Source organism: Camelus bactrianus, chromosome 22 (assembly GCF_048773025.1).
Source record: "Camelus bactrianus isolate YW-2024 breed Bactrian camel chromosome 22, ASM4877302v1, whole genome shotgun sequence".
NCBI classification, from domain to species: domain Eukaryota; kingdom Metazoa; phylum Chordata; class Mammalia; order Artiodactyla; family Camelidae; genus Camelus; species Camelus bactrianus.
Window position 1 is genome coordinate 21,038,679 of NC_133560.1, and position 22,017 is coordinate 21,060,695.

General features: G+C 52.0%; 2 protein-coding genes across 3 annotated transcripts; one reads left to right on the top strand and one right to left on the bottom strand.

Moving 5' to 3' along the window:
• Nucleotides 1-27: 27 nt before the first annotated feature.
• INSL3 (insulin like 3) lies at nt 28-3,908 on the top strand. Its single transcript, XM_010972295.3, has 2 exons — nt 28-2,475; nt 3,380-3,908. The coding sequence occupies exons 1-2, from the start codon at nt 2,286-2,288 to the stop codon at nt 3,586-3,588; spliced, it is 399 nt and encodes a 132-aa protein (XP_010970597.2). The 5' UTR covers nt 28-2,285; the 3' UTR covers nt 3,589-3,908.
• A 303-nt stretch (nt 3,909-4,211) lies between these two features.
• B3GNT3 (UDP-GlcNAc:betaGal beta-1,3-N-acetylglucosaminyltransferase 3) lies at nt 4,212-21,784 on the bottom strand. Of its 2 annotated transcripts, none has more exons than XM_010972134.3 (4): nt 21,624-21,784; nt 10,878-10,937; nt 8,882-9,525; nt 4,212-7,449 (listed from the first exon to the last, which is right to left on the bottom strand). In XM_010972134.3, exons 3-4 carry the CDS (start codon nt 9,473-9,475, stop codon nt 6,898-6,900), a joined length of 1,146 nt encoding a protein of 381 aa, XP_010970436.1. In that variant the 5' UTR covers nt 9,476-9,525; nt 10,878-10,937; nt 21,624-21,784; the 3' UTR covers nt 4,212-6,897. The 2 variants fall into 2 exon arrangements, with proteins under 2 accessions (XP_010970436.1, XP_045364084.1); XM_045508128.2 differs by having other exon boundaries at nt 8,882-9,633.
• Between the last annotated feature and the right edge of the window lie 233 nt (nt 21,785-22,017).

Sequence of the window (22,017 nt, forward strand, 5' to 3'; positions counted from 1 at the left end):
GGACTCTGGGAGTGTTTGTTGAATGAATAAAGAAGTTCAGGGGTTGGAGGAGGGTATAGCTCAGTGGTAAAATGTGTGCTTAGCATGCATGAGGTCTTGGGTTCAATTCTCCAGTACCTCCATTAAAAATAAACGAACCTAATTACCACCTCCCAAATAACAAAAATATAAAAAGAATAACAAATTTTAATGTTCAGTGGAAAGGATGGGTTGTTGCTGGACTTGGGCAGTGGGGATCCTTAGAGATGTGCGAGCCGGGAAGGAACGTGCTTATGGCTGGGGGATAGAGATCCCTGGGGGCCACAGACCCCTCAGGGCAGGCTGGCAGCAGAGGGGCAGGAGGATGGGGTTTGGAGGACAGAAGCCCTCCCCCCAGCCCCAGCTGCTGGCCTTGGCTCAGTCCTGGGGAGCTGATTACAGGCTCTTCTTGGTGGGTGGAGAGAACAGGCTGCTCTTGGGGGGTCAGAGGGCGAGGCTGGATTAGGAAGGCGAGGCCATGCAGCTGGGTCCAACATCAGTAGGGGCCAGGCTAGTCCCCTCCACATCTGCTGGAAAGATTAGGAGAGTGACAGAGACAGAGAGAGATAGAGAAGGAGAGAGAAAGGCCAAGACTCAGGGGGAGACAGACAAGCAAGGGAGAGACAGAGACAGAGATCTCTACGCCTACTCTCCTAGCCTAGGTAAAGCTGCCTGCTTTGGTGAAAGGGGGACGGGATGGCTCTGGGCTCAAGCAGGAAAGGATTTTTCAGCTCAGGGTCTCCCCTGAGTTGGGTTGAGTAACCGTCCTCTCTGCCTTAGTTTCCCTCCTTGGTAAAACAGGGTCATAAGGCTTCCTGGGCTCATACCCGGCAGATGCTGCACGATTGCAGCCGGCTTCATTCTGGGTCCCCCAGACCCTGCCCAGCCCAAGGAGGCCAATGCGGGAGAGGCAGAGCCGACCAACACTCCAGCCCCAGGGCATACCCAGCCTCCTGTGGTCTTGGGCAAGTGTGGCGTCCCCTCTCTGAGCTTCAATTTTCCTTCTTTGTACAATAATAAGGACAAGAAGATTCTGGGCTTGGTGGTTTTTTTAGCAGAGGTACTGGGGATTGAACCCAGGACCTTGTGCATGCTAAGCATGCTCTCTACCACACTCTACCATTGAGCTAGACTCTTCCCCTGAAGACAAGAAGATTCTGTAGTGTTTTTTTGTTTTTGTTTTGGGGGAGGGAGGAGGTAATTAGGCTTATTTATTTTTATATTTAATGAAGGTACTGGGGATTGAACCCAGGACCTCTCGCATGCTAGGCACACATTTTACCACTGAGCTATACCTCAACTCCTACAAGATTCTGAATGTCCCTGGTCTCAGCTGGCTGCCTGCCTGCCACCAGCATCCTGTGGAATGATTATTTCTCAGTTCATTTCTTTCACTTCTTTACAATGGTTAAAAAAAAAAAAGACTCCTCAACCAGTGGTCCCCTGGGAGAGATGTGCCCAAGGAAGGAGGAGAAACCATGGTGGTTTTGCGCTCATTTCAGCCTCTCTATACACAGTGTTGTGGCTGGATCAGCTCTTGGAGTTCTTATTATGACTGCAAGATGCCCTTCAGCAACAACCAACAGGAAACTTGGAGAAAATCAAAATGTATTATGTACAGGACGTGGAAATTAGACAGCACACCCGGGGCCACAGAACCAGGTCACAGGTAGAGAGAGCATTATGGGCTTGGGGTCCTGCTTTTATTAGGGTCAAAAGTGAGGGCCTCGTGCTCCCCAGACTCAATCTTTATTGGTGAACTTATTTAAGAAAAGTTTTTGGAGGGGAGGTAATTAGGTTTATACATTTATTTTTTAAATGGAGGTACTAGGGATTGAACCCAGGACCTCATGCATGCTAAGAATGCGCTCTACCACTGAGCTATAACCTCCCCTGCCACTGGGGAATTTAAATGTGAGAATGGGGATTTAAAACACAAGGAGAGGAAAAATCAAGTGGTGAGTTATGGAAATCAACCAAGATGTCTGAAACAAAGGCAGCTGAGTTGAAGAAGGTGGCCTGGCTCTGTGTAGTGACATTGGAGGGCCATCTTTGAAGCTAATGCCCCAGCAATCAAAGCTTAAGTCAGGCACTCCTTTTACAAGAAAGAGAAAACCCAACTATCAGGGGTTCCCTGACCCTGCCCTTGGCCTTGTCCCTGGGCCATCTTCGAGAATGCTTTGTCCCTTCCCCAAGGCCCCCAGCTGGGGCGGGCTGGGCTCCTATAACAGGGGGATCCTCACTGGGGCCGGGCACCTCCCGCCGCCATGGACCCCTGCCGGCTCTCCTGGGCGCTGGTGCTGCTGGGCCCGGCCCTGGCGCTTGCCCTGGGCCCTGCGCCCGCCCAGGAGGCCCCCGAGAAGCTGTGCGGCCACCACTTCGTGCGCGCGCTGGTGCGGCTGTGCGGGGGCCCGCGCTGGTCCCCCGAGGACGGGCAACCTGTGGCTGGTGGCGACCGTGAGTGAGGGCGGGCGAGGACTGTGCTCTGGGGCCTCTGGGTGTGTTGGGGGTGGGTGCATGCGGGCGTAGATGGGGATTGGGGCAAGCGGGAGGGTCTGCATGTATGTTCGGGGGTCCACTTGCCAATTGCAGGGTGTGCGGTCCCCTGCCCTGGGGGAATCAGTGTGAGGCGAGCCAGGCAGAATCTTAACAAGTGCACAGTTAGATCTTGTCTTTATTTACAATTTCAATATTTTGAGCATCAATATTTGAGCATTTTGAGCATCAGAATTTTTGTGTTAATTTTGATTTTTAAATATTGCATTAAAACATGATTGATCTTGGTTGTTGAGGTTTTTTGGCGCCCCCTCAAATTGTGCACTGGAGGCCAGAGACTGGCTCTCCTCGCCCTAGTCCCGGCCCTGGGGCAGAGGGTATAAAACAGGTTTGTGCGCACGTCTGTCACACGCGTGTGTGTCCGGTGTGTGTGAGTCTGTGTGACACAGGTACAGATGGGTGTGCAGGGGCACACGTGGAGGGGATGTGAGGGTGTGTGCCTGCGACTATGTGTGCCCACTGCCTGCACATGCTGCACATGTATGTCATGTGTCCCCTGTCCCACTGTCCCCTTGCTGTCTTCTGCTCTGTGAAGTGCCTGTGCAGTCTTATGCTGGGTGGCACATGGGAATGGCCATAGCTGGGGACTTGAGTGTGGGTGTGGGTGGAGAGTGCACACATCTGGACAGGGGAATCAATCTGTGCCTGCTATACAGTAGGTGCTTCATAAATGGTCAGTCGACTTGTGTGCATGATGAGTGTTTGGTGGGTCACACAGCAGGGTGTGAGCTGCAGTTGTGTGTGCAGTGTATGTGTGGGGTCCTCTGGGGTACCCCCTCCATGCTGAATTCCTCCCTGTCCCCAGGTGAGCTGCTACGGTGGCTGGAAGGAAAACATCTCCTCCATGGGCTGGTGGCCAATGGGGACCCCATGCTGATACTCGCCTCACCGCCCCTGCCCCAGGCCTCTCACCATCACCACCACCGCCGCCAGGCAGCTGCCACCAACCCTGCCCGCCACTGCTGCCTCAGTGGCTGCACCCGGCAAGACCTGCTGGCCCTCTGTCCCCACTGAACCTTCCTGGGGCGTGGCTTTGGAGGCACCTGAGACCTAAAGGAGTCTGGTCTGGCAAGCTCCTGATGCCGCATAACACCATGAAGCACCATGTCTGGGAGGAGGTTGTTGGTTACCTCTCAAACAAGGTGCTCACCACCTCCCCAGGCTGCCTGTCCTCTCTGGGGCCAACTTGGAGGATCCTTGGGTTTTTGGAGACGCCAGATACCAAAGTTCAAACATTCTCACCTCAGAGGAGCCCCAAGTGCCCCGCTCCCTTGCATTTGTTGACACCCCATTTGCTGTCTCCTCCATAGTAAATAAATAAGATGCCTGCAGAATCCAAAGCAACTTTTTGCATTTTCTCAAGACAACGGGACCAGCCACAGGCCACAGTCAGCCTTCACATGGGACTGTTCTCCCGGCAGCCACAGACCCACCAACACTTACAGAAACTTAACAATTGGAGGGTCATCACAATACAAAGTAGGGAAGCTGAGGTCTAGGGAGGCAGCTGCTTGCCAAGGTCAGACAAGGAGGGAATGGCCAAGTGCAGGATTTGAAGGCAAGTCTCTGTAATGATTCATGGGGGACCTTAACCTCACTTGATGCGCACTTATCAGTAGACACACCACACAGCTGTCTGAATGAGTCACAGTAAATATTTATTCATCCAACTCTCACCATTCTTTTCACTTGCATCCTCCCTTCATCCTGAGATGGGAACTGGACATACGACCCTCTTGAAAAAAATGACAAGGTATTTGAAGACGTCATCTGTTCACATGTATATTACTTTCCTAAGGCTTCCGTAAGCTCTGCCTCCACCTTCACGTGGTCTTCTTTCCTGTGCCTCTCTCTGTGTTCATTTCCTTCTTTTTAAATTTTATTTATTTTATTTTTGGGGGGAGTACTTAGGTTTTTATTTATTTTAACAGAAGGACTGGGGATTGAACCCAGGACCTCCTGCATGCTGAGAACACACTCTACCACTGAGCTATACTCTCCCCTCTCATTTCTGCCTCTTATAAAGACACTCTCATTGGATTCAGAGCCCACCTCAATCCAAGATGATCACATCTCCATCTCCACCTCAGTCACATCTGCAAAGACCCTATTTCCAAATAAAGCCATATTCTGAGGTTCTGGGTGAACGTGAAATTTTGTGAGCCACTATTCAATCCAGTACAGCTGGGGAGCAGCACGCTCGCCTGAGGGCAATGGGGAGCCACAGACAGTGTGCAATCAGGGGCAGGATGCGTTCAGATCTACCAGGTAGAAACCCCTGCAGCCCCTGCCTCATCCAGATTTGCCTCCTCTTGCTTGGATGCTGCCTCAGCCTCCACCATCCTTCCCAACAGTCCCCACAGGAGCCACAGGGCTTCTTTAAACTTAAAAATCAATCATGTCATTTCCTTGCTCCAAAGGTGCCATCACCTTCAAAATAATCCTGTGTCTCTTCACCCCAGCCCACAAAGCCCCACGTGGCTAGTTGCTGTGACCTCCTGTCTCCTCTTCCTGCATCTCCTCCTCGCTCACCAAGCTCCAGCCACAGCCTCCTGGCTGCAATTTGAATGCTTCCAGATCATCCCTCCTCAGGGCCTTGCCATGCCCTCTGTCTAGAACATCCTTCTTTCACTTCTCCCCGAGGCCATAGCCTCCTCCTTCAGTCCCAGCCCCTTGACCTCCTGGCTAGCTTGACCCGATCACTGTGTGTCTTCATTTTAATTCTCCTCAAAGCTCTTACCATTTATGGTAACTTCCTATTTGATTGTTCACAGGTTTGTCTCATCACAATAAGCTGAGTCAGTGCCCAGTGACCTTTCCCATGGGGCTCGGAGGAGGCGTACAGGGCAAGGCGCATAGCACACAGTAGATATACAATCCATACTGAAAGAAGGGAGATAAGGAAGTGGACAGAGGACAATAGAACTGCTGTCTCAGCAGGAGAGGAGGTGAGCCCAGTGAAGAGAGGGGAGGTGGGTGGTGGCTGGCATGGGATTCGGAAGATGTCTTGCCAGAAGCAGGTGGGATCAGGCAGCCAGGAGCTGTTTCACCCCTGTGCCAATCTCTCTTGAGCCTGCCATCAGTCTTGGGAGAGGATGAGCTGGGGGCAATAGGGAGCCATGGAGGGTGTGTGAGCAGGGGAGGGATGATGTCAGACCTGCCTGATAGAAACTTTGATATCCTCTACTTTATCCATATCCTGTTTTCACTCCTGTGTATTTTCTTCTGGAAATGAGACTTTTATGGATAAATGTAGACTGATCTGTATTAAAACTTGTAAATCACTAAAAAAAAAAAGACCTCTAAGTCTTCACAAAACATTTTATTCCCTGAGGACCTACTCGCCATGCTCACTCTGCCATCTGAGGTCCCCCTGCCACTGCCCCAACGCCTGCGAAGCCTAAGTCTCAGGCACCTGTCTGATGCCAGGAGGGCTGGGGGTCAGGGGTTACCAGCTCACCTGGATCTCCTCAATCTGAAAGATACACTGGGGTGGGGGCCAGTCCTAGGTCCAGAGAGCTAAGGTCCCCCAAGTACTTGAATCTCCCTCTTCTCTGGGCACTGAGGTGAGTCTGTGCACATGCTCTGGCCCCAGTACTGTTCCCTGAATTCTTGGGGCACACATGTGTGGAGACTGGGTCCTGCCACGGACTACAGAAATTCTAAGCTCTGTAGCCTGAGACAGATAACTGCCCAGTGCTTCTACCATTTGAGCACTTGCTGCCACAAGCAGGGAGGGGACGGTCCTGTTCACAGCCCCTCTGGTGGCTCCTACCATCTGAGGGGTCCTAGACCTGGGAGGGATGGAAAACAGAACCCCTCTTTCCCCAGCTGAAAAGTGCTTATCATTTCAGCTACACATGGACCCAGGAGTTCTCAATTGGCCTTGAACGTGGCTGGCACTCACTCACCATGGCAGGTTCACCACCAAGGAGAGGCTGGTCACTGCTTAGGGTCCAGCCCATGATCAAGGTCAGGGCTGGGAAGTGGGACATCGCCTGAAATGGAATGGACACAGCAGCAGCAGCAGCTGGGACCCTGGCAGAAGTGCTTCTGCCATTAGCTACCAGGGAAAAAGACGACCCCTCCAGCTGAGAGTCTAGGGAGGATGATGGAACACAGCGTGGGTAGTACTAGGGGGCGGGGTTTGAATGATGTGTAGGAATTTACCAGCCAGACAATTCACTCATCTAACCCTCCCTGGTGATCTCCTAGGCCCCGCCCACTTAGGAGGACAAAGGTCTTAGCTTCCTGGGAGGAGGATGTTGCCCTTCTCATGGGGATGGAGACAAGAGCCTTGAGGCCTGGGGCCCTGACACCACCTCAGTAGATCTGTGTCCGCTTGCCACAGGAGAGGTTGGGCTGGCTCAGCGCATCCCACATGAGCAGCATCTCATATGGCAAGAAGCGATGTACCAGCAGCAGCTCTCGGTAGAAGCAGGGGTCAAAGGAGGACAGGCGGCTGGAGGGGGCCTGAACGCCAGATGTGCGGATACCACTATGTGAAGCAGGCTGCAGGCCCTCCTGCTTCAGGCACATGCCCAGGAAGACATCATCAATGGGGAAGAGTTCGAGGGTGGGGGCAGCCCGGCGCAGGGCGGTGGCCGTGAAGCGGGACAACAGGAAGCCACCCCCCCCACAGTAGGGTGGGTAGTGTTCCTCCTTTGTCACCACCTTTGGCACATAGTACTTGCTCCAGGGAGACCGGATAGGGCCCACATTGTAGATCAGTTGTCCCACGAAGAGGTGGTGGTCAGGGTCATGGTCCTGCAGGTAGGAGACCATGTTGTCTGTGTGTGCAAAGACGTCATCATCTCCATTGAGCACGAAGCTGGCATTGGTGCACCGAGTCTCCTGCCACTGTAGGAAGAGCACCTGCAGGTGGGGTGGACAGGGTATGCAGGCATGATGCCTGGGACCATCAGTTTTGGGTCTCTGTTGGCCATCCCAGCCCAGTTAGACCAGTCAAGGCTAGCCCCACTCTGGGGTGGCCTTTGCAGCTGGTTGCCCCTCTATGCCTCAGATTCCAATTTACTAGACAGGGCTCATTGTAGGAACCGCTTCCAGGTGTTGGGGATCTACAGAGATGATGCTCCACAAAGCACCAAGAAGTGCTCAAAAATTGTCACATTTACATTTATTGCTATTCCTTCTGACTCTGCCTGGCCAAGCACTGCTGTTAAATAATTACTTATATGATTGTTTTTTAACATCTACTTCCCCCACCAAATTCTGGGCTCCTCCTGCGTGGGGGCTGTGTCTCTCCTCTGTGTCATCTCCCCAGGACCCAGGGTGGGGTCAATATTTCATAGGCACTGGATTCATATTTATCAAGTTGATGTTATATCACATGCTTTTTTGTTTTGAGTTAAGAACAAGCCATGTTGGGAGGTGCTGAGCTCTCTGCTCACCTTGGCTTCATGACCTCTATAACTTTTGCTGCATGCAGAGCACTGTCCTCAGTGCCCACCTTATCTTGAATCCCTAATACAATTTTAGGAGGCAGGTGTGGTCCTCAACCCCTTTTACAGATGAGAAAGCAGAGGCTCCCCAGGGAAGGTGCCTTGAGCAAGGTTATACAACAGACAAGTTGTAACTCAAGGTCTTGAACCCAGACCTGTCTGTACTTACTATGAGCAGGAACCTGCACTGGCCCCTCAACTCTCGGCTCTACTCAGCTTGGCCCACTCCCACCTGGGTGGGTCCTTGGAGCCTTCACTTCCTCCTCTGTGAATGCACAGGATTCTCTACCTCTCATGGTTTCCTGTCCATCAAAAAGGTCTTTACTGTTCACCTACTGCACAGATCTGGGCCTCATGGGGAGACAGACCAGAACAAAGAAATAAAATGTCTGTTCAGTGCTCCCCCGCCCCCACCCCATTGCCAGTGTTATTTGAGCACTTGGCACTGGTTCAGGTGCCTTAGAAATAATCATCTCATGTAATCCACACAGCATCCTTCAGAGGTGGGTGGGTCAAACTAATATCCCCTTTCCCTGATGAGGAGACTGAGGCACAGAGAGGTGAATAGTAATGCAGGACAAACAGCTAGTAAGAAGCAGAGCCTGGATTTGAATTCAGGTCATCAAGGCTTCGAGAGCCAGGCTTGTAAGCTCCCGCCACTCAGTCCCTTCTCCCTGCTCCTCCTAGAGGAAGAAGACTTCAGGTCACCATGAGGACAGTAGAGGGGATGGGGTGAGGTTGATGGGGGCTTCTGGTCCCCAGGGTCCCTAAGAGGAAGTGGTGGCAATTTGGGCAGGAAGCCTGGGTGGCCCCCATCAGGTTACCGCCCCCCACCCCGAGCCCACCTGCTTGAGCGTGAGGTTGAAGAATGAGTCATAGAAATCCCACTGCAGGATGTCACCATGGGTCTGCGCCTCTATGGCCAACAGCCGGTTGACCTTGCGGGCCTCCAGTGGGTTGGGGTCTGTGCCCACAAGGAAAATGCGGCGCAGCTGGACGCCGTGCACCTGGCGTTCGTGGCCCCACGTGCGCCGCACCAGCTCCCGGCGCTCGTAATTCCTGGGCGAGGACTTGATCACTAGCAGCAGGAAGACTGGCTGTGCACACTTGTCCGGTGGCACGTCCAGCAGCAGCTGGAAGTGGCGGCAGTGTTTGTACAGCAGGAAGTTGCGTATGTGCTGCGGCTGCCCCGCGAAGTCCTGCAGGGCCGCCATGGAGGTATTGGCCAGGCAGGGGGCAGGTGGTGGGTGGGAGGGTGGCGAGGGCCAGACCAGAGCCATGGGGGTGACCGGTGGTGCAGGTGGCGGCAGAGACAGTGGCTCCTTCAGGCCCAGGCAGGTGGGTGGTGACGTGTGCAGACTGAAGACGAGGAGGAGGATGATGGCGCTCAGAGCCACAACCAGGCCCACCTCTACCCGCAGGGGCCGGAGATACCTCATCCTGGTCAGCGCAGGTTTGGGGTTGGTCTGCGGAGACCGCTGGGCAGCTCCTGCAGACAGTAACACTCACTGAAGATGCCGGAAGCTGCCAGATGGGCCAAGCACTTTTCCTGAGGTACCTGGGGACCCCAATACCTGGCGGCAGCTGTACAGTTGCTCTGGTTGGTAAAATATTGAAATTCATCATAGATTACCCACCTGCACCTCCTCCAGGACCCCATATTGGCTTTGATGGTTGCCCAGGCCCTGCTGGGGTTCAATATTTACACAGAGAGCTGAGGCATGGTGATGCCTAGGTAAGCTCCCCAGATGCCATGTGCCTAGAATCCCTCCATCCAACCTGGTCTTCTTCCTGTCTGCCACCTCAGAGATGGCCCAGGAGCCTTCCTGAGAGAGACAGAGCATGCCCTTTTTAGCCATTGAGAGCTGCTGGCATCCTTCCTGCGTCCCTTTTCTCCCGCTTCACCCCCCTCCCCCCACCGGGGGTTGGCGCTCTGAGCTTCTGGGATTCCGCTATAACCATCATTTATTCTTCTTGACTATTGTTAAGGCTCCTGTGAGCTGAGCATGAGCCCTGGCTCTTCACAGACCCCTCAGGCCCAGCATGTCTCAAAGCTATCTTCCTTGGCAAACTCCTATTCATCCTTTAAAACCCATCTCAAATTATTGTCTCTGAGAAGCCCTCTTTGATCCCTCAGGAAGAGTCCTGTTTTCCTACTTGGCACCTCTAGCCCCATATCCCTCTCTGGCTCAGTCATGATTCCATGGGGGTATCTGAGTCTGACTTTTTCTTCCCAAGACTGAGGGCTTCTTGAGGGTCCTGGCACTTTCCAGCATGAGACAGACACATGAGGGAAGCAGGGAGTGCGCGAATGAATTTATGAATAAAAGTAAATTCATTAAGTTTCTCTCTGGCAAGCTCTTATTTATCCTTCAAAACCCTTCCTCTTAGAAGACTTCCTTTCCCATATCTAGGCAGAGCCCTTGGACTCCTGCCCAGATCCCTTTCGCAGGTTTCCTTGGACTCCCTTAGTGTCCTTTTGTCTGGAAAAAGTGGTATCTGTGCTGTTTCCTAGCCTTAAATTTTAGGATCAATTTTCCACTGCAGCATGAAAGTACCAGATTAGACCCAAGGCAGGACTTACCCATTCAGCAAACATTTATTGGCTTACCCCAGCGGGGTGCAGACTCTGGAGCCCAATTCCTGGATTTAAATCCTGACTTCATCACTCCCTGGTTGTGTGCCCTCCATACTCTGGGCCTCGGTTTCTTCAGCTTTAAAGGGGGCATCTGAACAATCCCCAACTCACTAGGTTGTGCAGATGTGAAGGGCGCTCCCAGCACCTAGTACCTAGTGGGCATTCAACGACTGTTGAATGAATATGTGAACTTCAGCACTTACCTTAGATTGCCTCAGGGTGTCCTTCCTGGTCTGAGGTCTCCTTGTTCTCCCCGCTGGTATCTGAAACATGGTGGGGCAGTCAGTGGATTCTGGTAGGCCCCTCCAGCTTGAAGCAACCCCACCCAGCTATTGCCAGGGAAGAAGAAAAGAGTAGCTTCCCATTTCAGCAAATTAGTGCTGCTGTTGGGGACGGGGCCTCCTTTGCTGATCCATGAGGCCATTTCCCCATCACTGTTTCTGCACACTGCTTGGCCAAGGCCTCCCCAGTTAGGCATCTCCCTGAAGCAGGGCTCAGATCCCACTCCACAAGTTCTGCTGTGTGACCTTGGGAAAGAAGCTTGACCTCTCTGAGCTTCAAAATAAACTGAGAAGTAAGTCTATGTAAGAGTACTATTGGGATTTTAACCTCAAACATACTAGGCATGGTCCTGCCTCAGGATCTTTGCATAGGTTGTCTCCTCTGCCTGCTTCCCCATATTTCCACACAACTCCCTCCTTCATCTGCATCCTGTCTTTGTTCAAATATCCCCTTCTCAGGGAGACCTCCTCAGGATACACCATCTCACTGGCAGTCCTGATCTCCAATCTTAGCCCACTTTTTCTTTCTTCCACAGCACTTTTCACCTCCTAAAATACATGACAGAACTTAAAAAATGGACTGTTTCTCATCCAACTTCCCCACCAGAACACGAGCTCCATGCAGTTATCTCCAGCACCCAGAACTGTGCTTGGGGCAAAGTAGGTGCTCAATATATGTGTTGAATAAATGAATGAATGAATGCTGGAATATCACAGTATCTGAAAAAATACTGACTCTCAGAATGAATTTATACACTCATTCATTCAAGCCAATATTTATTGTGCTTCTGAGTGCCAGACACCTCCTGGGAGCTGGGGACACAGTGACACACTGGCACGGGATACCTAAATGTCACTGCCACGTTGGAACCCACACTCTTGAGGGGGAACAGACACTAAATGAAAATCTCAATGAAATGATGCGAGGGAACAAATGCCATGGGAGGAAACGAGGTCTGGTGGCAGGTGTGGATTTTGATGTCTGGTTGACATATTAAGCTGGGATACGAGTGGCACTGAGAAGCCACCATGGCTGAGGTCCAGGGAAAAGATCCCAGGTGGGGGAAAGAGCAGATGCAAAGGCCCTGAAGTGGGACTGGCCTGGTGGGGCCTGAGCAGCTGGGGACCCTGCCTGCAGGCAGCCTGTCTTGTTGCTGTGGCGTCCCTGGCTGCCAGTCTGGTGGGGGTGGGCACTTTCTGGAGGACTAAGAGACGCAAAAAGGCAAATCACAATCTTGAGAGGAGACCGAACTGACAAATGTGATGTAGAGATGAACAGACTCCTAGAAGGGCATTTTCCTGAAGAGGGGCCGGAGTCCAGGGTGGACCACAAGAAGGCACATTCCCAGGCAAACCTGGCAGATCCTTGAGCTCTAAGGATGGGAAAGAACTCATGAGCTGCCACAGAAAGACCAAGTCACCAAAAAGGAAATCAGATTAGAGGTGTCACAGGTGACACTCGTGGCCAGAGACCCACAGATGCTGGAAGGCAAGAGTGTTCCTGGCACCCCAACTCCTGGCCAAGGGACACTCTCATTAAGATCTTGTGAAAATTTAGGGGGAGGATATAGCTCAGTGGTGGCGTGCACAGTTAGCATGCATGAGGTCCTGGGTTCAATCCCCAGTACCTCCATTAAAATGAATAAATAAACCTAATTACCCACCTCCCAGAAGTAAACAAATAAGTAAAAATTTTAAAACAAAAAATAAGTTTAAAAAGTGAAACCTTTAAAAAAAAAAGTACTATGCAAAAAAGAAAAGAATTTGTGAAAATTTAGAGGGTGATTCACCCCCAACCCCCTCTGAAGTTTAGGGTCTGAATCAGTTTTCAGTCAGGAGTTATTCTGCTCCCAAGGGGATAGCAGTGTCTGCAGACATTTTTGGTTGTACATGATTTGGGCAGGGTGGAGATATGGGACTGCTAATGGCGGCATCGAGTGTGTGGAGGCCAGGGATGCAGCTTAAATTAACATCCTAAATGTCACAGGATAACCCCACCACAGAGGATGACCCAGCCCCAAATGTTACATTGTCAAGGTTGAGAAATCCTGGCTTAAACAAATACAGAAACTGGAATAGAGAACTCAGAAGGAGGAAGGATCAGAAGAGGAAGATCAGGGACTGAACAAACAAGCTTGATACAGGTTTAGATAAATTCATCCTATGGAGCATTTATGAGATTTATTATTGTTTATTTCTATATTACTTCTCTATTTAGGAAACATTTATTAAATAATAGGACATCAAAGCTAAATGGTCAAGGATCAGTTCGCTGGGAATGTGTTTGTTAGTTCCAAACAAGAGCTCCAAAACAAAGCTATCTCGGCAAACAGGAAATTTACAACTCAGCCCAACCTGGTCATTGGGGAGGAAGACGGTGTGAGAAGAGGTAAAATGACTAACCAGCTCATATTACTAAAATCAGGGTGTCTGGGGTGGCCATTTGGTCTTAAATAATTCCATTAATTCCTGTTCTTTTCCTTGCATTTTCCTTCTTGTTCATTTGTAAGAACTCTTTGCATATGGAATGCCTGCTCTTTGTTGGCTACCTGCATTCCTGACTTCTTGCCAGGGCTCTGGTTTCTCTAAATGGAAGGATCTCACAGCAACTCCACCCTCCCAGCCCCCATGAGGTTCCTGACTGGGGTCTGAGAGCTTAAATATTGGGAGGCAGGGTGGTGATGGAAGCTCACTTCTCCCCCCTCTACCAGACTTCCATGAAAGCATCCAAGATCCCTTTCCCTTTTCTATCCACCAAGGCCCCCGCTAACTCAGGGCCCCTTAAAACTTCAAGCAGGAAATGTCCCCAAACTCACAAGATGCCACAACCACACTACTATAAGAAAGAATCTTTGGGTCCCCCTTTCAGCCAGGCTGAGAGAGCTGGGGATTCATTGGTCCGGGAAACCTTGCTGGGTGCCTCAGAGAGCTGCACCCCAGGTAGTCACCAACCTCTCCTTACAGGCCTTACCGTCTGAAGGGACTGGGACCCCATGCCTACTGTGGGAGAGGCTGGGGCTTAGGCGCTTGGCTTCGCCAGGGAGGGGATGCCTCTTGGCATTACTTCCTCCAAGCAACTGTGCAGCAACTCTGAGGCCTTTGCTGGTGGAGCTGGGTGGTTGATGAGAAGTTCTTCTTAGGCCTGCTTCTGATTTCCTGACCCCCACCCAAGATTCTGCCCTCTCCCTTCCCCAGTTCTCATTGTAAAGTGGAACTACTGGGCTTGTGGAAGTCCATATAGCTGCTCACTCTGAAGTTTGCAGAGTCTGAATAACTCTAGGGGAATCTCCACCTCCATTTTACAGATGAGGAGGTACAGTTCAGAGAGTGGTCCCCAAAGTGACCGAGAGGCTGTCTCTCATTACCACAGAAACCCACATTGTCTCCAAATCCTTCAACCTGGAGAAGCGTCTCAGCGGCTCTTATCCCAAGACACACATACGAAAACTTTTCACTCATTCACTCAATCATTCAATCATTCATTCAACAAACAGGTTCTGGAGAAACTGAGAAGCCTCAATCCTGAGCCTGGCCCCCTAGGAGCCCTCAGTATGGGGGAGACAAATCCAGACACCTGTGTGATCCGGGCTAGGCCAGAAGAAGACACAAGGATATTGAAGCTGAGGCTTTGAAGAATGCATATGAGTTCACCAAGGGGAGTTCAGGTAGAGAAGAGAGCAAATACAAAAGCAAGGAAGGGGAGTGGAAAGCAAGCGAGAGAAAGAAAACAAAGCCTATTCAAGGAACTGTGTGTAGTTTATTTTGCTGAAAAGCAGAATTTGGAGAGGGAGTGAGTTCTGAGGCTAGGGGGGTGGGGCCAGGCACTGTAAAGACCTTGAACGCCAGACTGAGAAGTGAGGCTGTTTTCTGGGGGAAAGAGGGAGCCATGAAGGGTGTAGGAGCAGGGAATAGAGAAGTCAGATTCCTTGTTGAATGTTCTGTCTTTGCTCTGAGTTAACCTTGGTGAGTTACTTCTCCTTGAGAGTCTGTTTCCTCTCAAGACGTGGAAGTGCTGAGAACACTCCCCTCCCTGCACACACACTCAATGGGTCACTTTTGACTGAGCAACAAAGGGTTTGTCATGCACTGACTATGCAGTGACAACCTTGGTGACCTTAACTCATCATCCTTTGGTGCCATCAGAGCCCCCACTTACAGAAAAGAATATTGAGGTTCAGTATAAAGCAGGATTGGAACCCCAAACTCCAATGGGTGGGGTCTGTCCACCCCCTAGTTTTCCACGATACAGAATTGTGGGAGATTCCCCACCTGGACATCAGAGCCTTCCAGAATCTGCCACAAAGAACCATACACTAAACATCTGATGAAGGACAGAGAACCCCAGGGCCCAGTCTGGCCATCACTGCCCTGCTGGGCCATCCTGGGGTGAGGTGGGGTGGGGGAGACTGGTGAGTAAATCTGCAAACATGCATGAATCCAACTGTTTTACCGGTTGCGCTGACTCATGGGTCATAGAGTATTTACTGAGCACCTACAATATGCAGGCTGCTGGGGATGCAGCCATGGCCAAGCCAGCCCCTCCCTTATGATATTAATACGTGATGTAATGATTAGTTTAGTAGCAACTGTGATAAATGCTGTTGAAGAAGGAGAGATCTGTGGCAGAGGAGGGACCTGACTGGACTGGGGACATCCTGAAGGATGACAGGAAGTCACCTGAGCAGAGTCTTGGGGGAAGGGCGTCCTAGGCAGAGGGCACACTAAGTGTAAAGGCCCTGAGGTGGGCACAAATTGAGGGTATTGAAGGGAGAGGAGGTGGTGTGGCTGGAGCAGAGGAAGAGGAGAGAGATGATGGCAGGGTTGCCAGATGATGCCAGGGAGAGGATTGGGAAATGGGGCAGACCATGAAGAAGCTCTTATGTTGCAGGTGAGGAGCAATAAGGAGCTATGGAGAGTGTGTGAGCAGGGACAAGATTGATTTATGCTTTTTTTATTTTCAATTTTTTGGTTTGTTTTCAGGGGAGGGGATAATTAAGTTTATTTATTCATTAATTTTAACAGAGGTACTGGGGATTGAACCCAGGACCTCATGCAGGCTAGGCACGCACTCTACCACTGAGCTATACCTTCCCTGACCCCTGATTTATGCTTTTAAGAAGTCCTCTGTGGTCGTGGAAGGGGAAAGGATAATCAAGGCAGGAGTAGGGGCCAGAGCAGCGATACGCAGAATTTTGGGGCCTGGATAGGGGCTGGCTAGCGAAGTGTAGGAACATGGGTGAGTTCAGCAAATAGGTTGAGTCATCCATGTTTACAGCCTGGATGTGGGGGATGGAGTAGGATGGACCAGGGAGAACAGAATGTGAGATGTCACTGAGCCTTTCACATGGGGACGTTATGGGGTAGCAAGTGACCTACTGTGGTGTCTGGGTCTGGCAGGTAAACCAGGAAGGCCCATCAGGCATTTGATGGATGAGCACATCCATATATCGCTTGCACCTGGCAGGGCTTCCTCTGCATTCCTCCTTACCGACCATAGTGCCACTATGTCATAGCAGTGACATCTGGGCTGACTCTCAGGGCCCCTCACCCTGCACCCTGCAATACCAGCCAGTCCTGTTCCGGGCTGTTTGCCCTCCATGCACTGTTGCCATTTCATTACTCAGTGCCTGTTTCCTCCAGTACACACAATAAAGCCACTTGTTTTCATTGGCTAAGACTGAAGAGCCTCCCCCTGGGGTTCACTCAACTTCCTTCTCCCCCAGCCTCAATGACCTCTGCCCCCTCTTCTCCACTCCAGCCACACCAGCCTCTTCACAGGTACTTTAAACCCCCAGGCTCAGCCCTGCCACAGGGCCTTTGCACCTGCCATTCCATCCACCTGGGATGCCTTTCCCTCCTGCTCCTCCCTCTGGTTTTCCTTGGTCATCAGGCCTCATCTCCTTAGAGGCCCTAATCTCACAGCTAAAACACCCCACCCAGGCTCTGCTATCCTCTGCTACAATTACCACCATTGGACAAATCTCACTTCTCTCCTGTCCATTTTCCCCACCAGCCTAGAGCCCCAGAGGTGGGGCCCAGCGTCTTGTTCCCTACAGCTGTGTGGCCAGGTGACACTAACTGCTGTTTATTGCACAAGGGGAAAATGCTAATGATGACTCACATATTGGCTATTTCCTTATGCCTCACATCAGCGGCCACTGTTCCCTACCTGGAACCTTGTGGGCCTTGGAGGATGACGGTGATTCAGTCCTGATAAGGCAGCAAGCACATCCGTGGAGCCAAGGGGGCAGGACCAAGAGGCATAGAATACTCTTGGTTCCACATACCCCTAATGTGCTAAAGAGCCAGATATTCACAGCACTGAAATATTCATGATGCATTTAATGAGCAAGAAGCGCTAAATGTTAGTGAAGTGCTAAATATTAATGATCTGCTAAATATGCAGGAGGCATTCAGTATTTATAATGTATGAAATAGTTGTAAGGCAACAATTAATAGTTGTGAGGCACACCTGTGATGCATGAATGAATGTTAACATTATCATGATGAATGTGATATGAACAAGCCACTAAACAGCCCTGAAGCATCAATAGACATGGTCACTGAATATTCATGATTTATTGCATATACACACATTACTAAATATTAATACATCATTGAATATTAATGAGACACTAGATGTACAGAAGGGGCTGACCACTCAGCAGAATTAATAAGGGACCCCGCCTGCTGGTGACAGTGCTCTGGTCCCACATCCTCTACCTACACCCCCAAGGGACAGCCAAGGCCTGGTAAGGCCCCAGGCACGTATGGCTCCAGGCACCTCTGTCCTCCTCATCTTGTTCTTGTCACTGTCCCTTGGGAGGCCAGGAAGGCAGAGAGGCTGAGACACATGGGGAAGTGAGACTGTCACACAGTCCAGATGGCAAGGCTCCACTTGCTAGCACCCTTGGGGCCTGGACCAGAACCCCGCTACTGCCCTGCACTAGTCCACACACAGTGGGAGCCCACCTGACACTGACTTGGAAGCCTCTGTCACATGATTCCCCATGTGACACCCTCAATTTCCAGATGAGGAAACTGAGGCTTGGAGAGGGTGAATCCTGGGTCCCTCTCCAGGCCTGTCACACACCCACCTCCCCATCTCCCAACCACAGCCCCGGGGACCCACACGCCTGGGTGCCCCACAACCAGCCCAGCCGCTGGAACTCAGTTTCCGAATTCAGAAAATGAGAGCTCATTCCCCACTTCACCCTGCAGCCTTCAGGACAGAGAGAGATGATGGCCTGGGGGAAGGAAATCCTGGTACTGACCATCCGCCAACTCAGGGCAGGTAGCTGGGCTCCTATCCCCTCGCCTCAGCATTCTTGTCTGCAAAGCCGGCTGGTGTCAGCTGCTCACGGTTCACCGCCCCCCCCACCTCCGGTGCTAGATATCAGATCCACTGCGGTCTTCAGTGCTCCTCCATGCCCCACCTACCCTCAGCTGGGCTGTGGATGGGGATGGGGGCACGGAACATTCTGGGGCTGCCAAAAAGTAAGGCGAGGGGTAGGGGGTGACAGGAGAACCTCATTTGTGTGCATAATGGCCCAAGCCCTTGGAAAGGCTAGAGGACCATGCGGTGGCCTCCTCTCCAAGTCACAGATGTATGAAGCACCGCCAATGACGACTAGCAGTTACTGTTAACCACTCGCACATCTGTAACTGCTATGCGCTGAGTGTCTGGTTTGTGCCACGCCTTGATCTAGGTTCTGGGCACCCAGCCAAGATGATAGAGGGAAACCACAGTGGAGCTGATGGGCTCGTGCAGGACAGAGGCAGCAAATAAGCCAGTTTTCACCAGAGAAGGGCAAGTTCTGGGGTTGGAGATTCAACGACAAGGGAGAGTCGAGAGAGTGTGAACCACTGGCCTGCGGATGAGCCCCTGTGACTCTTACTGAGCCTCTCAAGGAGGCCCCTGGGTCCAGTTCCCAGGTGGGAAAGGTAGGCACAGGGAGGGAGCCCACCTACCAGGGGCCAGGTCGCTGGGATTTGAGCCCTGAGCAGCTGGACTGGAGAGTGATCCCTCACCAGTTCACACCAGCTTGGCCTTCCAGTAATGACCGGCTTGTCCCTTTTTATGAGAAGCATGAGTTACGTATGTAAACAGGGAAAGAAAAGAAGGAAAAGTCCAATAAAGATAATTTCTTAGAAGGGCTTATTATCAGCTGACCCTCCTTTAGTAAAACGATGTGTGCAAAAAGATTTTATGCAAACATACACCCAACATTTGCTTCAGTGAACCCCTGGGCGTGGAAGAAATGTTGGGGGTGGGGGAAGGCTAACACACTCCTTTTAGACCCTCAGGTCCTCAGTTTCCAGGTCCCAGGGCTCGTACTGGATGACTCACTGGATGAGCCGAGCTTCCCCCACTGCGGAAGCTTCCGGGGTCTGGGATGGGTCCAGGAAGGGGTCTGGGGCTGGACATAGACCCCTGATTAAATGCCAGCCTGGCCACAGCTGAGCCTCAAAGTACATCTCTTTCCTAGATGGGGAAATGAAGGCCGGGGGAGGCAGGCTGTGCATCACAGTTCAGCCTTGGACTCTTCCCGTGATCCTGGGCTGACCCAGGAAATTGGACCTCTGGGAAGCTCCTGGAGGACGCCCATAACTTCAGCCTGGTCAGGCCTTGTACCACATTATTTTCTCTCATGCAAAGAGAAACCTCACTAATGACACCCAATGAGTCATGTAATCAAGATTAGAGTTAACACACCAGGTCAAGTACAGCCTTTCTACTAAGAGCTTACTTACACTCCACACTTGCAGAAACTGAGAGGTAGGGCTGTTTGCCTCATTGTTATGGCTAGGTAAACTGAGGCACACAGAGGCCAAGGAACTCATTCAAGAAAGGTCAAGTGGGAGCCCAATTCCTGCCTTTAACTACCCCCTTGGTGGGACCCCCTTTAGTTCGCCATGTTGGTAGTGAATTCCCCATCATGGGGGTGGGCAGTCAAGTGGAGCCAGACTCCCATCAGGCAGAGGGACCACAACGGGCATCCTCCCTGGCTCATAAGGAGCAGCGGGCAAGTTGTTGCCCACTCTGGGCCTCAGAGGCCAGTAGCAGGAAAAGATGATACTCGGTGATGGGTCCCTGGGCCAAGCCAGCTTGTCTAGAAATTCCTCAGGCTCTGGTCTGGAGCAGAGAAGGTCCAAGGCCCCTCCTTGGTTCCGCCACACCCAGAGTACCTTGCAGGAATCAATCTCCTCACCCTGGGTGTGAGGGAGAAGGAAAGGGAGGGTGTCCAGTCTGGGCTGGGCAAACATGAGCTGTCACCTAGGCAGCTAAGAGGGGGGGCCCAGTGACTTGACGCAGGGGCCACACCTCTTCCTCTGAATTCTTCAGCCTAGTGTGGCAGTCACCTTGGGAACTGACAAGGCAGCCAGAAGTGGTGGCTCCCTATTTAAAAAAACAGGTTTTTTTTAAGGAAAAATGAGGTGAGGGATATAGCTCAGTTGGTAGAGTGCATGGTAGCATGCACAAGGTACTTGGTTCGATCCCCAGCACCTCCATTAAAAAGAAAAGAAGTGGTGGTCCCAGGGTCAGCCTCAAAACCAGAGAACTCCCTCTCGGCCCTCAATCCCAGATCTGAGTGACAGGAGGCCCTGGCCTGGGGCAAGGGCAGGGAAGGGGAGAGGAAGTGGGTCCTCAATTTTCCCATCTGCAAAGTGGCCATGAAAAAACAAATCTGACTCAGAGGGAAAGTTGGTCCAGAACCTGGGAAGGTGGCTAATGATGTAACTGTAATAATAATTATTATTAATATAATTAAGGTGATGGCAGACATTCTGTGGGCCCAAGTGAGTGAACGTAGCGCTGACATTTCACTTTCATCACAATTCCATACCATGAAGTCCATTTGACACATAACAAAACTGAAGCTCAGAGACCTAAAGCCACTTGCTTGAGGTTCCCCAGGGGCCAGAAGTGTCCCATCATAAAAGCTTTCACTGGCTAACACCTCAGACATTCTCACAAAAGCCGGGTCATTGTCCTCCCTCACAGAGGGGAAACTGAGGTGCATTCAGAGACCAGGAGCAACCAGAAGCAAGCCACACAGCCAAGGCAATGGCTGAGCAGGAATCAAAATCCCAGGGGAACCCATGAGCTGGGGTCCCCAGGCCAGAACCTGGCCCAGCCCCTGGCAGGGCTGGGGGTCAGCGGTGGTTCCCTCAAGAAACAATAATAAATCCAACCTGAGAACCCGGGTGCTGTTCCCAGACTCTGCCAATCGGCGCGCTAACAATCTCAAAGAGAACAGTAACAGTAATGGCCAGTGCAGACCGAGTGCCCTCCGCTCCTCAGTTCAGATCCCACCCTATCCTGGGAGAAGGGAGGGAGGCGGGGGTCCAGCGTCCTTCACTGTGTCCACGGTTGCAACGGGACAGTGCCCGGGATCAGAGATGCCACAGCCCCAGGTGGCCTCGGTCTCCTCCCATTACCCAGGCGTGGGTGACTGCGCGCACCTTGGGATGCTGGCGACTACTATTACCGACAGGTGAGGGCGACGGAGTTACTGAGACCAGGGGTTCCAGGATCTCCCGGCCTCTTCAGGGTAAACGCGGCAGAGACCCGACCCAAGGGACCTACCAAGGCTTCCCTAGAGCCCCGACTCCCCCACCCCACAACAGGGTTCCGCCAGATCCTCAGGGGCTCCCAGTACTCACCCTCAGGCAATTTTCCAGCCTTTGACCCCTTATACCTAACTCCTCTTGGCTCGCGAGCAGGAGGAAGAGTTTCACCTGAGCTCGAGCCCCCGCCCTTCCCGGCTCTGCTTCTTCCGCCCGCCCGGGTTCCCTCCCTCCCGCCAGGCCCCCGACTCGCAGCTGTGCCGAGTTTCTCGGGCTCTCCCGCCGGCCCCTCCCTTCTTCCTCCCCCGGCCCCGCCCCTTCCCCCTCGGGCCAGGTCGGGCCACAGCGGACCGCTTCCACCCCTCCCCCGCCTTTGTCCCGGCTCAGGACCACCCGGGTCCCGCCCACTCTGGAAAGTGGGCTCCCCGCGGCTAGAGGTGTGCAAGTATCTCCTTCCTAACCCTGGCCCAGGGCCCGGTTCAGGGTTGGT

Coding starts and splice junctions, on each gene's coding strand:
- B3GNT3 (XM_010972134.3), bottom strand. CDS start 9,475: ATGAGGTATCTCCGGCCCCTGCGGGTAGAGGTGGGCCTGGTTGTGGCT. Junction 7,450..8,881: donor TCAACCTCACGCTCAAGCAG/GTGGGCTCGGGG, acceptor CCCCACCTGCAG/GTGCTCTTCCTACAGTGGCA.
- INSL3 (XM_010972295.3), top strand. CDS start 2,286: ATGGACCCCTGCCGGCTCTCCTGGGCGCTGGTGCTGCTGGGCCCGGCC. Junction 2,476..3,379: donor ACCTGTGGCTGGTGGCGACC/GTGAGTGAGGGC, acceptor CCCTGTCCCCAG/GTGAGCTGCTACGGTGGCTG.